The sequence below is a fragment of the Neoarius graeffei genome, chromosome 23, assembly GCF_027579695.1.
Source record: "Neoarius graeffei isolate fNeoGra1 chromosome 23, fNeoGra1.pri, whole genome shotgun sequence".
Taxonomy (NCBI): Eukaryota; Metazoa; Chordata; class Actinopteri; order Siluriformes; family Ariidae; genus Neoarius; species Neoarius graeffei.
The window spans coordinates 10,059,383-10,073,111 of NC_083591.1; the positions used below are offsets into that span (position 1 = coordinate 10,059,383).

Here is a 13,729-nt window from a genome sequence, read left to right on the forward strand (position 1 = left end):
AAAAAAACAGGGACATATGTTCACAGTATCGCCAAGATCAAGAGATGTGCTGTGCCATCCTGCTAGCTCTGCTGCCATGTGTGCGCTGCCTGCGCGGGCTACGGTGTCTTCCTGAGCAGGATGAGGAGATGGATCACGTTCGGGGTGCACTACTGCAAGTGGTCTCAGGCTTCTGGTGTGTGACAACACAATGTCTCATCTCATTCATCTCATTATCTGTAGCCGCTTTATCCTGTTCTACAGGGTCGCAGGCAAGCTGGAGCCTATCCCAGCTGACTACGGGCGAAAGGCGGGGTACACCCTGGACAAGTCGCCAGGTCATCACAGGGCTGACACATAGACACAGACAACCATTCACACTCACATTCACACCTACGGTCAATTTAGAGTCACCAGTTAACCTAACCTGCATGTCTTTGGACTGTGGGGGAAACCGGAGCACCCGGAGGAAACCCACGTGGACACGGGGAGAACATGCGAACTCCGCACAGAAAGGCCCTCGCTGGCCACGGGGCTCGAACCCGGACCTTCTTGCGACAGTGCTAACCACTACACCACCATGCCGCCACAACACAATGTATCAGTCATAATAATAATCACAACAACAACATTATTATTATTATTATTATTATTATTATTATTATGGGAAGGGATAGCCGGGCCGAGCATTCTGGTTCCCGGCCATGCCTTAGACCGAGCACCAGCTCACGCCAGGGTACCATCATCACCACCACCATGCCGTGAGCTGGTGGAATGGTGGTGATAAGGGGCTGCCATTTAATGCCAGGTCCTTAGCTGTTGGATATCAAAAGATACATGCAGAGTCCAATGGCCTTTTGGTAAGACATGCAAACTGGTGATTAATGTATCTTGTGACAGTCATACTCAATAAAGTCACATATCCACACATATTACATTTCTGTTGGCTGTGTTACGTCAGACATGACTTGATGTAGAATCGATTCACTGTTAAACAACACCGTGTTCTGCATCGTTGCTACGATCTTCTCTGCTTCCTTCTTATCCTTGATGAACAGCCTTCAAGCACTCCTGTCCACCACCACCCAAACAACTAATCACTATCGGCACTACCTTTACAATGAAGCCTGGTCTCGCCTCTCTAGTTTCGTACGCAAGCTGCCTATATGCCCTCATCTGGACACGTCATATCCACTACAAAGATCTTTTTTTCAACTTTTAATTCAAGCGCCGAATATGGTCGGCGTGCCTTTTCCGTTTTCCTCAACCTCTGTTCAGAGTCCCACTGCAGCTTACACGTATCCGATTCCAATACCATCCGTTTTCCGCTCTTCTTCTTCTTATAAATAATGCTTGCATTTAATGTATATAGTGTTGTATTCACAAGAACAATGAGTGTATATATACAGTGGATATAAAGCGTGTCCACACCCCGTTAAAATGATCGGTTTTTCTGATGTAAAAAAAAAAAAATATGAGACCATGATAAATAATTTCAAAAATTTTCCCACCTTTAATGTGACCTATAACCTGTACAATTCAGTTTCAGAACAACCAAATCTGTTAAGTGGAAAACCATAAAAAATAAAAAAAAAACATACAATAAGCTGGTTGGATAAGTGTGCACACCCTTAAACTAATACTTCGTTGAAGCACCTTTTGATTTAATTACAGCATTCAGTCTTTTTGGGTTGGAGTCTATCAGCCTGCCACATCTAGACTTGGCAATATTTGCCCACTCTTCCTTGCAAAAACGCTCCAAATCTGTCAGATTGCGAGGGCGTCTCTTGTGCACAGCCCTCTTCAGGTCACCCCACAGATTTTCAATTGGATTTAGGTCTGGGCTCTGGCTGGGCCATTCCAAAGCTTTTTTGGGGTCGTCATGCTGAAAGATGAAATTCCTCTTCATCTTCAGCTTTCTAGCAGACACCTGAAAGTTTTGGGCCAAAATTGACTGGTATTTAGAACTGTTCATAATTCCCTCCACCTTGACTAAAGCCCCTGTTCCAGCTGAAGAAAAACAACCCCAAAACATGATGCTGCCACCACCATGCTTCATCATGGGTATGGTGTTCTTTTGGTGATGCGCAGGGTTGTTTTTGCGCCAAACATACCTTTTGGAATTGTGGCCAAAAAGTTCAACCTTGGTTTCGTCAGATCATAACAAATTTTCCCACATGCATTTGGGAGAGTTGATGTATTTTTTTTTTTTTTTAGCAAAATTTAGCCGGACCTGGATGTTTTTCTTTGACCCTACCTCATAGTCCAGACATACCGGTATAGAGAATATGGGAGATTGCTGTCACATGTAGTACACAACCAGTACTTGCCAGAAATTCCTGCAGCTCCTTCAGTGTTGCTGTAGGCCTCTCGGCAGCCTCCCTGACCAGTTTTCATCTCGTCTTTTCATCAATTTTGGAGGGACGTCCAGTTCTCGGTAACGTCACTGTTGTCCCATATTTTCTCCACTTCTTGATGTCTGTCTTCACTGTGCTCCATGGTATATCTAATGCCGTGGAAATGTTTTTGTCCCCTTCTCCTGACTGATACCTTTCAGCAGTGAGATCCCTTTGATGCTTTGTAAGCTCTCTGTGAACCCTGGCTTTTGCTGGAGGATGCAACTGAGTAAATGTCTGAACTTTATTTGGGGTTAATCAGAGTCATTTTAATTGATGGCAGGTGTGAACCCAAAAAGACTGAATGCTGTGATTAAATCAAAAGGTGCTTCAACAAAGTATTAGTTTAAGGGTGTGCACACTTATGCAACCAGCTTATTGTACATTTTTTATTTTTTATGTTTTTTCCCCTGAACAGATTTGTTTGTTTTTCAATTGAGTTGTACAGGTTATAGGTCACATTAAAGGTGGGAAAAGTTTTGAAATTTTTTATCGTGGTCTCATTTTTTTTACATCAGAAAAACCGATCATTTTAATGGGGTGTGGACACTTTTTTTTTTTTTTATATCCACTGTAGTAATGATTAAGATGAGAAAATGATGTAGTGTTAAGCAAAGAGGAGTGAGACAAATATTGTGAATAAAGAAGCGTACTCGCAAGATTTTTAAAACTGAAAGCTCAAATTTTTCTCCATCCCCCCCCCAGCATCCTGGGTAAAAGCGGCAGATGCACTTCAGCTGTCAGGGCAGCACTGGGACGCTGTTTACTCGCCTTAATGGAGGTAAGTGCAGGAAGTGGTGTTATTAATGACCAAATCTGAATATGTTGAAGATCCTTGTGGTCGTATGAAACTGGACGGTGTGAACACACATTGGCTCAGAGTGAAGTAACAAGAGCAGCAGAATGAGAAAAATGTTAAGTAATACTGTACATCAGGGCTTTTCAAAGTGTGGGGTGCGCCTCCCCTGGGGGGCGCCAGAGTTCTTCAGGGGGGGCGCAACGTGAGGAAACATAAACCAGAATAAGTTACTATTGCGGACATTTAGCGAACTTCAGCTAGCCTTTGCCAGAGACAAAATGGATTGATTTTTAGTACCTAAAGCTACAGTGAGTGAGGAGACAGAGTCTGGGCCAAGCAAAAAACCAGACCCTCCAGGATTTCGCGATGTTGCGATTCAACCAATCCCCGCGAATTCAGGGCGGTGTTGCAATTATATCCAATCACCGCAACCTTCCCGCAAATTTGACCAATCGTTGGCGTCGTCTTGAGGTGACATCGACAAACTACCTTCCGCCTTACTTCCGTGTATACGTTCAAGAGAAGCAGCATGTGCGTAGTGTTGCCAGATTGGGCGGTTTTAAGTGCATTTTGGCGGGTTTTGAACATATTTTGGACTGGAAAACGTCAGCAGTATCTGGCAACACTGCATGTGCGAGTCAGTGTTTTATATAGGCTTAAATTCTGTTACTGAAAGTGTGTTATGTTTGCAGTGAAGGACTGTGTGCACTTTACATTATTATTTTTTTTTTTAAAGATATTTTTTTGGGCTTTTTGCACCTTTATTGGATAGGACAGTGTAGAGACAGGAAATGAGCGGGAGAGAGAGACGGGAAGGGATCGGGAAATGACCTCGGGCCGGAATCGAACCCGGGTCGCCCGCATTCATGGTATGGCGCCTTAACCACCTGAGCCACGACGCCCCCACTTTACATTATTTTTTTATTTAATACAAGAAATTAATGGCTGCCAACATTTTTGCCAAAATGGTATTTTATTTTCCATTGTTTAGGCAGCTTCAGCATCATACTGTGAGATTCTGTTCAAATTGTTGTTGTTTTTTTTCTTCTATGAAGCCTGAGCCATTTATTTTATTAGTTTATAATTCTTGTTTAATTTAGTCTTCAGGAGAGACTGCCTGCACACAGTACTAGTATTAATAGTTTTTTTTCTTACATGAAAGCTGAGGCATTTATATTATATTTTAAGGGAACTTCATGTTGTGCTGTGAGGTTCTCTGCACTTTAACTTTTGAACCAACAGGTGCATTTGGATAAGTAAAGCCTATTTTTCTGCATTTTTGTAGTCCTGGTAATCTTTTATATTGGTAAAGTTGTTTATAGGACCATTTCTCAGTGTCTTTGTTTTTTTAATCAATAGTTTTTCGGTAATAACTTAATATTTAACATATCACTCAATTTTAATCACAAAAAGAGAAAATCGCAACAATTTCTCGCAACTTTCACTTCCTCCCGCAATGTAATTGCAACAAAAACCTAAAAAACACCGCAACTTTCATCGCAATTTTTTGGAAAACCCCCGCAACATCAGACATTTTAGCCCGCAACAATCACAAAAAAGGCCCGCGGAATCCTGGGGGGACTGAAAAAAGAAGGAAGTATGACCACGATTATTTAAAGTTTGGATTTTCATGGACTGGATCTGAAGATGCTCCACTGCCACAGTGTGTTGTCTGCCAAGAGGTGCTAGCTAACGATGCTATGGGATGTTTAAAATGTGTAAAACAAGATGTTTTATAAAGAAAAGCACAGATGTTTAAAATGTGTAAAAAAAAAAATGATGTTTTAAAAAGCACAGATGTTTAAAATGTGTAAAAGAAAAAAATAAAAATGTGTACAACAACCATTTTAAAAAAAAATACAAATGGAACATTAAGTATAGCGACAACAAAAATTGTGGGGGGGGGGGCGCGCTGTTGTTTATTTGCTCTCTGAGGGGGGGCTGACTCTCCCACACTTTGAAAACCCCTGCTGTAGATCACACACTATAGATTAGAATATCTGCTTTTTTTTCTAATGGAATGTACAAATGTAGTAGGACAATGCATTCAGATCCAGAATTATTGGCATCCTTCACAAGAAGAGGTAAAAATAATTGTAAACTTTATAAATTATTTTAAATGAAATCCAGCTGTACAGGGCTCAACATTAAGGACTGCCCGATTGCCCGGGGCAAGTGAAACATGCATTCGGGCAAGTGGGATATGTCCCCGACATGCCCGACCGGACAAGTTGGAATGAGCACATATTACCAACTAGCACCACAAAAATTAGGCTTTTTGATCTTTTATTTCAGTTCCTAAAAGCGTCCTTCACTACGTCTCCGCCATTATGTCTTGGCTGTTTTCTTAGTCTCGGTTTCATTTACTGCGTTACAAGTTATTTTATATCCTCCCGCTGGTGTAGTATGGTACGCGTACTGTTTATAGACCCCTTGTGCATGATGTCACGCATCATGTGATAATTACAGCTGGGGTCAGACAGACACCGTCTTTCAAGCAAGCAAGGCTTAATCTGTCTTCAATATGGTTAATTTTTGTGCGGTTTTTGCTTGTTCAAACAGAGAAATAGATAAAAGGCGTTACCGTCTCCCTGCTATCAAGAAAAACGTTAACAAATAGAAGCAAATGCTTCAAGAACAACGAGGAAATGAGTGATTAAAGAGTATGAGGAGAGGAGCTCAGCCTGAAAACTCCAGAGAAATTCACGATTGTATTTAAAATGTATTTTACAAAAACAGATAGTCGGAAGGGAGCATGGAAGAGTTTGCTTAAAAATCTTGTTTTTTTTTTTTTTTTCTGCTCGCATTCGAGTCAGCGCCTTCATGAAAGTGTTTGATTTTCTTAAAGGTGAAGCCGCTTCCTTATTCGACACAGAAAACCCAGATTGGTTTCAAACAACTCGGGCATAAAAAACTCAACAAGGAGCGACATGTGCGATAAATCCTGAAAGAACAGAACAGATTAAGAGCAGAGAGAGCTGGAGCTTTGTTTCGGTTATCAGAGGAGCACAGTCCTGTGCAAAATATTTATATATCGGGGTTTTTATTTATTTATTTATTTTGAATCATCCACCTCTCGGTTTAAAAAAAAAAACAACAACACGCTGCGTCATGACAGACCGGCTGCACTGATTCAGTTACAGGTTGCCAGGTCTGTATAAAACACCCATAACCTACACACTAAACAATTTTAAACTCAAACATTATCCTGTCTGTCATGATGCAGCATGTTTTTTTTTTTTTTTTTTTTTTTTTTTTAAACCTCAAGGTGGATGATATAACCAAAAAAAAGATATATGTATTCTCAAACACAGTACTGTTTAAAAGTCTTGGCACCCTATTGTTTTCTTCATACAAACTTTGTTATAGATTTCTATTTTATGATTTCTACATTATCGAGTAATGAACCTACAGTCTGAGAGAGTTCTACACAAACACACCGAACTTTACAACAGCTGCATGCATGTGAAATGGAAATAAATCGACTAATGCAGGAAAAACTATTTTGGATAAAATTGTTATTGTCCGTTACAAGTAGAAAGTAACCAAGAACCAAACTTAATAATAAACTTGATCAATAATCAAACTTCAACTTCTAGCAAAAATATTTATATATCAGGTTTTTTGTTTGTTTGTTTGTTTGTTTTTTTAAATCATCCACCTCTCGGTTAAAAAAAAACAACAACAACAAGCTGCGTCGTGACAGACCGACTGCACTGATTCAGTTACAGGTTGCCAGATCTGTATAAAACACTCACAACCTACACCAGACCTGGGCATTTTACGGCCCGCGGGCCGCATCCGGCCCTTTGGTTCATTCTGACCGGCCCGCGTAAGGTTAATTAGAAATTACAAAATAAACATATTTTCTAATTTTACCTCATGCATGGACTGAATAGCGATTCGTACAACCGGTTTCTTCTTTTTTTTTTTTTTTCTTTTCTGAATGTGCATTGCTTTTATTTTGAAGTTGTGTTCAACAAAAATGCAATGCGTGCGACATGAACATGACATGAAATCCCACGAAACCTAATCCTGCGATAACTACTTCTGTAATTTGCCCAGACCAACCACAAACTTGTACGTCATCCTTCAAACGGTCCAGCCAATCACATAGTGTGACGTCACCAGCAGGCGCCCGAGCCGATCTATAGATCTGATACCTAGACCGAATCGACGTTGTTGTGAGCAGGTCACAAGAAGACTTTAGCCCCCAAAATGTCCGCAAAAAGAAGAAAGGTAAATGCCGAATGCAGGGCTTTCAACAAAACATGGACTGCTAAGTATTTATTTACTGAAGTCAGAGATAAAGCCGTGTGTTTAGTTTGCGGAGAGCAGATCCGAAAAACTGAAAAACACCAAATGAGGTGATTAGACTACAAATGTGGGCATCATTATTATAATATGATGTATCTTGCTTGATATTTGGAGTAGAAAGACAATATTGTGATGTCTTTATTGTGTTTTGGGGTGAATGTGACTGAAAAAAAATGGTACAAACGTTCACATTTTGTTAACCATTGTTTTGGGAAATATGATTGAATAAATGACATTTTTTGTAAGGCAACCTCATTTCTTCCATACTCTTACCAGTCTTAGCAGCTTGTAAAAACAATGTTATTTATTGCTTTATATAAAGAAATACAATTAATATTATGCAGAATTTAGTTCCGCCTTTTGGTCCGGCCCTCCACTAAATTTTCTGTTTCTCATGTGGCCCCATGGAAAAAATAATTGCCCACCCCTGACCTACACACTAAACAATAATTTTAAACTCAAACATTATCCTGTCTGTCATGACACAGCGCAGGTTTTTTTTTTTTTAAAGCTAGAGATGAGGGCGGCACGGTGGTGTAGTGGTTAGCGCTGTCGCCTCACAGCAAGAAGGTCCTGGGTTCGAGCCCCGGGGCCGGCGAGGGCCTTTCTGTGCGGAGTTTGCATGTTCTCCCCGTGTCCGCGTGGGTTTCCTCCGGGTGCTCCGGTTTCCCCCACAGTCCAAAGACATGCAGGTTAGGTTAACTGGTGACTCTAAATTGAGCGTAGGTGTGAATGTGAGTGTGAATGGTTGTCTGTGTCTATGTGTCAGCCCTGTGATGACCTGGCGACTTGTCCAGGGTGTACCCCGCCTTTCGCCCGTAGTCAGCTGGGATAGGCTCCAGCTTGCCTGCGACCCTGTAGAACAGGATAAAGCAGCTAGAGATAATGAGAGAGAGAGAGAGCTAGAGGTGGATGATAAAAAAAGATATATAAATATTCTCAAACACAGTACTATTCAAAAGTCTTGGCACCCTATTGTTTTCTTCATATAAACTTTGTTGTAGATTTCTATTTTATGATTTCTACATTATCGAGTAATGAACCTACAGTCTGAGAGAGTTCTACACAAACACACCGAACTTTACAACAGTTGCATGCATGTGAAATGGAAATAAATCGACTAAGGCAGGAAAAACTATCAATTTTGTTATTGTCCGTTACAAGTAAAAAGTAGCCAATAACCAAACTTAATAATAAACTTAATTGATAATCAAACAAAAAGTAGTACTCGCAGACTGGGCGGCGAGTGATAATATGGGGGGGGTTAAAAGTTAAAATGTCGAGCCCTGCTGTTCAAGTACATTAATGAATGAAGTATCCTGAGTAGCACGGCAGTGCAGTGCTTAGCACTGGAGCCTCAAAAGAAGGTTCTGGGTTTGAACCTCGTGGCTCACCAGAGCCTTTCTGCATGGAGGTTATATGTTTTTTCCCATGCATGTATGAAACAGCAGGAATTGAGGCATACTTAACGTTTTTAACATTTAATTTGTTTTGTGTTCACCTAGGTTGACCCTTGCTGTGAGTGGGTGATCTTATCTGTGAAAGGGGAGGAGCTTCCGGCATATGTGGTTTTGCCCTCACACCTTGCAGACCTCCACCACCATGTTCGCATGCAAGCAGCCATGAATGTAGAAAGGTGTCTTTAAAATGATAGTAAAATCTGATGATAATAAAACAGTCCTTTATAATTCACGGTCATAATCGGGCAAGTAACATGACCTAAAGATATTCTTTAATCACGATGTGTAAACTCATCCTGCACCTCGAACGTCTACAGATTGTTCTTGGAGAAAGTAGTTTGTGATGGAGAGCAGAAGAAGATGCTCCCAGTAAAACACCAGCAAACAGCCTTTGAGAACATCTACCTAAAGGCACAGGAGGGGATGAAGATCCAGGTAAATCCCATGGAATAATATCTAGATCATCTCGCCCTACAGTCCCACTAGCAGGGGACAGGTTACTCATGTTACTTGTAGTTTGTCTCTTGTGGCCGTGCGCTCTCCAGGGCTTCTTTTACTTCCATTGGGAAGTTATAGGACCCAAAATGTATGGCCTACAATTTACTATACACACCACTTTACTTTTAAATATATTTCAGTTTGATTTACGTGCTCAGCTTTCATTTCAAATTAGATTAGCAAAGCAACCAAAATTAAATTATATTACAGCACTGACCTGAAGAAATAGATAATTTTTCAACAAATGGATTTTTTTCTCATAATGTTTTTTTATGATCCAATCAATGAAATGTTCCCACAAGTTTATCAAAAAATTTTTATTTTTATTACTAACAGTATCCTGTACATCATAGTTTTATATATGCAGTGTCAAAGTCAAAACTACTCAAGATAGAAATCAAAATATGATTTTAAACCTTTTTAAAATTCATTCTTTTTATTATTATTAATATTATTATTGTACCTGCCCAAAATATGTTCTAACAAATTGAGAGGAGTGGGGGTTTATCTATCTATCTATCTATCTATCTATCTATCTATCTATCTATCTATCTATCTATCTATCTATCTATCTATCTATCTATCTATCTATCTATCTATCTATCTATCTATCTATGGGGCATGTTTAATGAGACGTGTATGACAGGACAAGGTGAAACCACATTTATAGATGTTTTTCTTTCATTTTTGCAAATCAAACATTAAATAGAAACTAAGTGCAGGTAGGAAGTCCAACCCCAAATCATAAAAAGTTGGGACAGAATGTTGAAATTAAACCAGAAAACAATGATCTGTAAATAATCTTTGACCTGGGGCGGCACGGTGGTGTAGTGGTTAGTGCCGTCGCCTCACAGCAAGAAGGTCCGGGTTCGAGCCCCGTGGCCGGCGAGGGCCTTTCTGTGCGGAGTTTGCATGTTCTCCCCGTGTCCGCGTGGGTTTCCTCCGGGTGCTCCGGTTTCCCCCACAGTCCAAAGACATGCAGGTTAGGTTAACTGGTGACTCTAAATTGAGCGTAGGTGTGAATGTGAGTGTGAATGGTTGTCTGTGTCTATGTGTCAGCCCTGTGATGACCTGGCGACTTGTCCAGGGTGTACCCCGCCTTTCGCCCGTAGTCAGCTGGGATAGGCTCCAGCTTGCCTGCGACCCTGTAGAAGGATACAGCGGCTACAGATGATGAGATGAGATGAGGTCTGTATGGTGAAATACCGTGACCGAGGTCTTGAAAGTACTGAGCGAGGCCCTCTGGGCTGAGGTCAGTATTCAGGGCCGAGGTCACGGTATTTCACCATATGGCCCGACCTTAAGCTGGTAAATAATATATTGATTTTTTTTTTCTTTATCAAATTCTAACAGAAAACAAGCGCACCCGAAAGGGGAAATCGAGCTGAGGCTAGCCGCCATTTTGAATCCTCGTTCACGGCTGTAATGCAAATGGCTTCCTCCTCGGTATACAAGTGCACTTCCATGGCAGGAAAAAAAACTACATATTGCCGCCTATGTAGTCCCCTATTTATACAAAATTGAGTCATTCAGGATTCAGCCATGTTTTTGCTCGGCGTTAGCAGCTTAGAGGTTTTTAGCTTTCTCCTGAAATGTTTTTTTATTTCTTCTTCCTCAGGGTAGTAAAACTCGCTTTCGCTGTGAAGACTGTTATCACTATCCATGCTGTAAAATTAATGCTATTCTCCTGAGAAATGCTGGCAAAAATGTATAAAATTTTTGATAATCTTATAAATAAATCTTATTAAAAAAACGATAAATGTTGACAACAAATTCTACTATGTTTGTTGTTGTTGTGAACGAGCGAGTCGCCAGAGGTCCGTAACTGGGGTCCGTACCATAGGATACGGACCCGCTCGCCAGCCAATCAGAGCGCAGGATTTGATGGGAACTGCACCGTGAAAAAAAAAAAAATTCATATGACCGCAATACACATTTTTTTAAATACATGCCATAGGATTTGAATTGAAGAATTGTTGCATGAATTGAGAAAGCTGCATGTCACCTGTCAGTATGAATCCACTAACTAGCCCTGAAAAGTGCTGATATGTTGCCCATAAGTCTAAATATCTCAGGTTTAAGAGCAATAACTGAGATGGGCTGATCCTAAAAAAAAAAATCCTTCCTTAGTGAGGTTCATACTGCAACATTCGAAGCAAAACAACAATCAACAGTGCCAAGCATTAGCTAGAGTGGCTCGCTGCTGTAGAAGCAGTAAAGAAGATGCATTGCGCGGAGTTGTCACTGCCTGGCGGATGAGACAGGTTGGTGGACGCTTTAAGAACACTACCTGCCTCAAATCAAAGTGTCAGAGATGGAGAAAGACTCGCAACTCAAGTCACACTCAAGTGCCTAATTTACTGCTACCGGAATCGACGTCTTATCCCCTTAGCTGTCACTCGGGTTACAACTGCACGCAGAAAAATAGCAGTTCTTCTTGAAAGCACTCGTAAATGTGCACAAACACTTGCACCTACTTGCAGCAGATGACACTAGTTGCCCGTCTCAAATCATTTGAAATATCTCAAAGTATCGAGAAACACAAATCCATTACTCACCCAGGTGAAAAGTTGGGCCCATTATGCTTCTCTGGAATCCCTTAAAGCTAGACTGCCTTTCAGATTTTTCAAGTGTAGGTCATAGAAAGAATTTTCCCCGACAACCAATTATTTTTGTTTAGTGGACCGAAAGCGACTGAACTCGAATCACAGACTTCCAATTTTATTAGCTTTTTTAATAGAACAATTAAAAGGGAAATGAAGTCATTTTTAAACTTGCTTTATTTTTTAATTAACGTGTGATTCAATTGGCATATTATGTGACACTTATCGGCCTTTTTGGTTTTTAGCCATATTGAATGTAAAGTGGGGCAAAAAAGTATTTAGTCAGTCACCAATTGTGCAAGTTCTCCCACTTAAAAAGATGAGAGAGGCCTGTAATTTTCATCATAGGTACACTTCAACTATGAGAGACAGAATGGGGGGGAAAGAATCCAGGAAATCACATTGTAGGATTTTTAATGAATTAATTGGTAAATTCCTCGGTAAAATAAGTATTTGGTCACCTACAAACAAGCAAGATTTCTGGCTCTCACAGACCTGTAACTTCTTCTTTAAGAGGCTCCTCGGTCCTCCACTCATTACCTGTATTAATGGCACCTATGAGAGACAGAATGAGAAAAAAAAATCCAGAAAATCACATTGTCTGATTTTTAAAGAATTTATTTGCAAATTATGGTGGAAAATAAGTATTTGGTCAATAACAAAAGTTCATCTCAATACTTTGTTATATACCCTTTGTTGGCAGTGACAGAGGTCAAACGTTTTCTGTAAGTCTTCACAAGGTTTTCACACACTGTTGCTGGTATTTTGGCCCATTCCTCCATGCAGATCTCCTCTCGAGCAGTGATGTTTTGGGGCTGTCGCTGGGCAACACGGACTTTCAACTCCCTCCAAAGATTTTCTATGGGGTTGAGATCTGGAGACTGGCTAGGCCACTCCAGGACCTTGAAATGCTTCTTACGAAGCCACTCCTTCGTTGCCCGGGCGGTGTGTTTGGGATCATTGTCATGCTGAAAGACCCAGCCACGTTTCATCTTCAATGCCCTTGCTGATGGAAGGAGGTTTTCACTCAAAATCTCACGATACATGGCCCCATTCATTCTTTCCTTTACACGGATCAGTCGTCCTGGTCCCTTTGCAGAAAAACAGCCCCAAAGCATGATGTTTCCACCCCCGTGCTTCACAGTAGGTATGGTGTTCTTTGGATGCAACTCAGCATTCTTTCTCCTCCAAACACGACAAGTTGAGTTTTTACCAAAAAGTTCTATTTTGGTTTCATCTGACCATATGACATTCTCCCAATCCTCTTCTGGATCATCCAAATGCTCTCTAGCAAACTTCAGACGGGCCTGGACATGTACTGGCTTAAGCAGGGGGACACGTCTGGCACTGCAGGATTTGAGTCCCTGGCGGCGTAGTGTGTTACTGATGGTAGCCTTTGTTACTTTGGTCCCAGCTCTCTGCAGGTCATTCACTAGGTCCCCCCCATGTGGTTCTGGGATTTTTGCTCACCGTTCTTGTGATCATTTTGACCCCATGGGATGAGATCTTGCGTGGAGCCCCAGATCGAGGGAGATTATCAGTGGTCTTGTATGTCTTCCATTTTCTAATAATTGCTCCCCCAGTTTATTTCTTCACACCAAGCTGCTTACCTATTGCAGATTCAGTCTTCCCGGCCTGGTGCAGGTCTACAATTTTGTTTCTGGTGTCCTTTGACAG

General features: G+C 41.0%; 1 protein-coding gene across 1 annotated transcript in view; it reads left to right on the top strand.

Annotated features, from left to right (window-relative positions):
• atm (ATM serine/threonine kinase) overlaps nucleotides 1-13,729 on the top strand; it is a 258,409-nt gene that overhangs the window by 86,718 nt on the left and 157,962 nt on the right. The window contains exons 19-22 of the mRNA XM_060905737.1: nucleotides 11-175; nucleotides 3,081-3,156; nucleotides 8,997-9,127; nucleotides 9,269-9,386. Of these exons, the coding sequence (XP_060761720.1) occupies nucleotides 11-175; nucleotides 3,081-3,156; nucleotides 8,997-9,127; nucleotides 9,269-9,386 (490 nt within the window). The remainder of the gene's footprint in view (nucleotides 1-10; nucleotides 176-3,080; nucleotides 3,157-8,996; nucleotides 9,128-9,268; nucleotides 9,387-13,729) is intronic.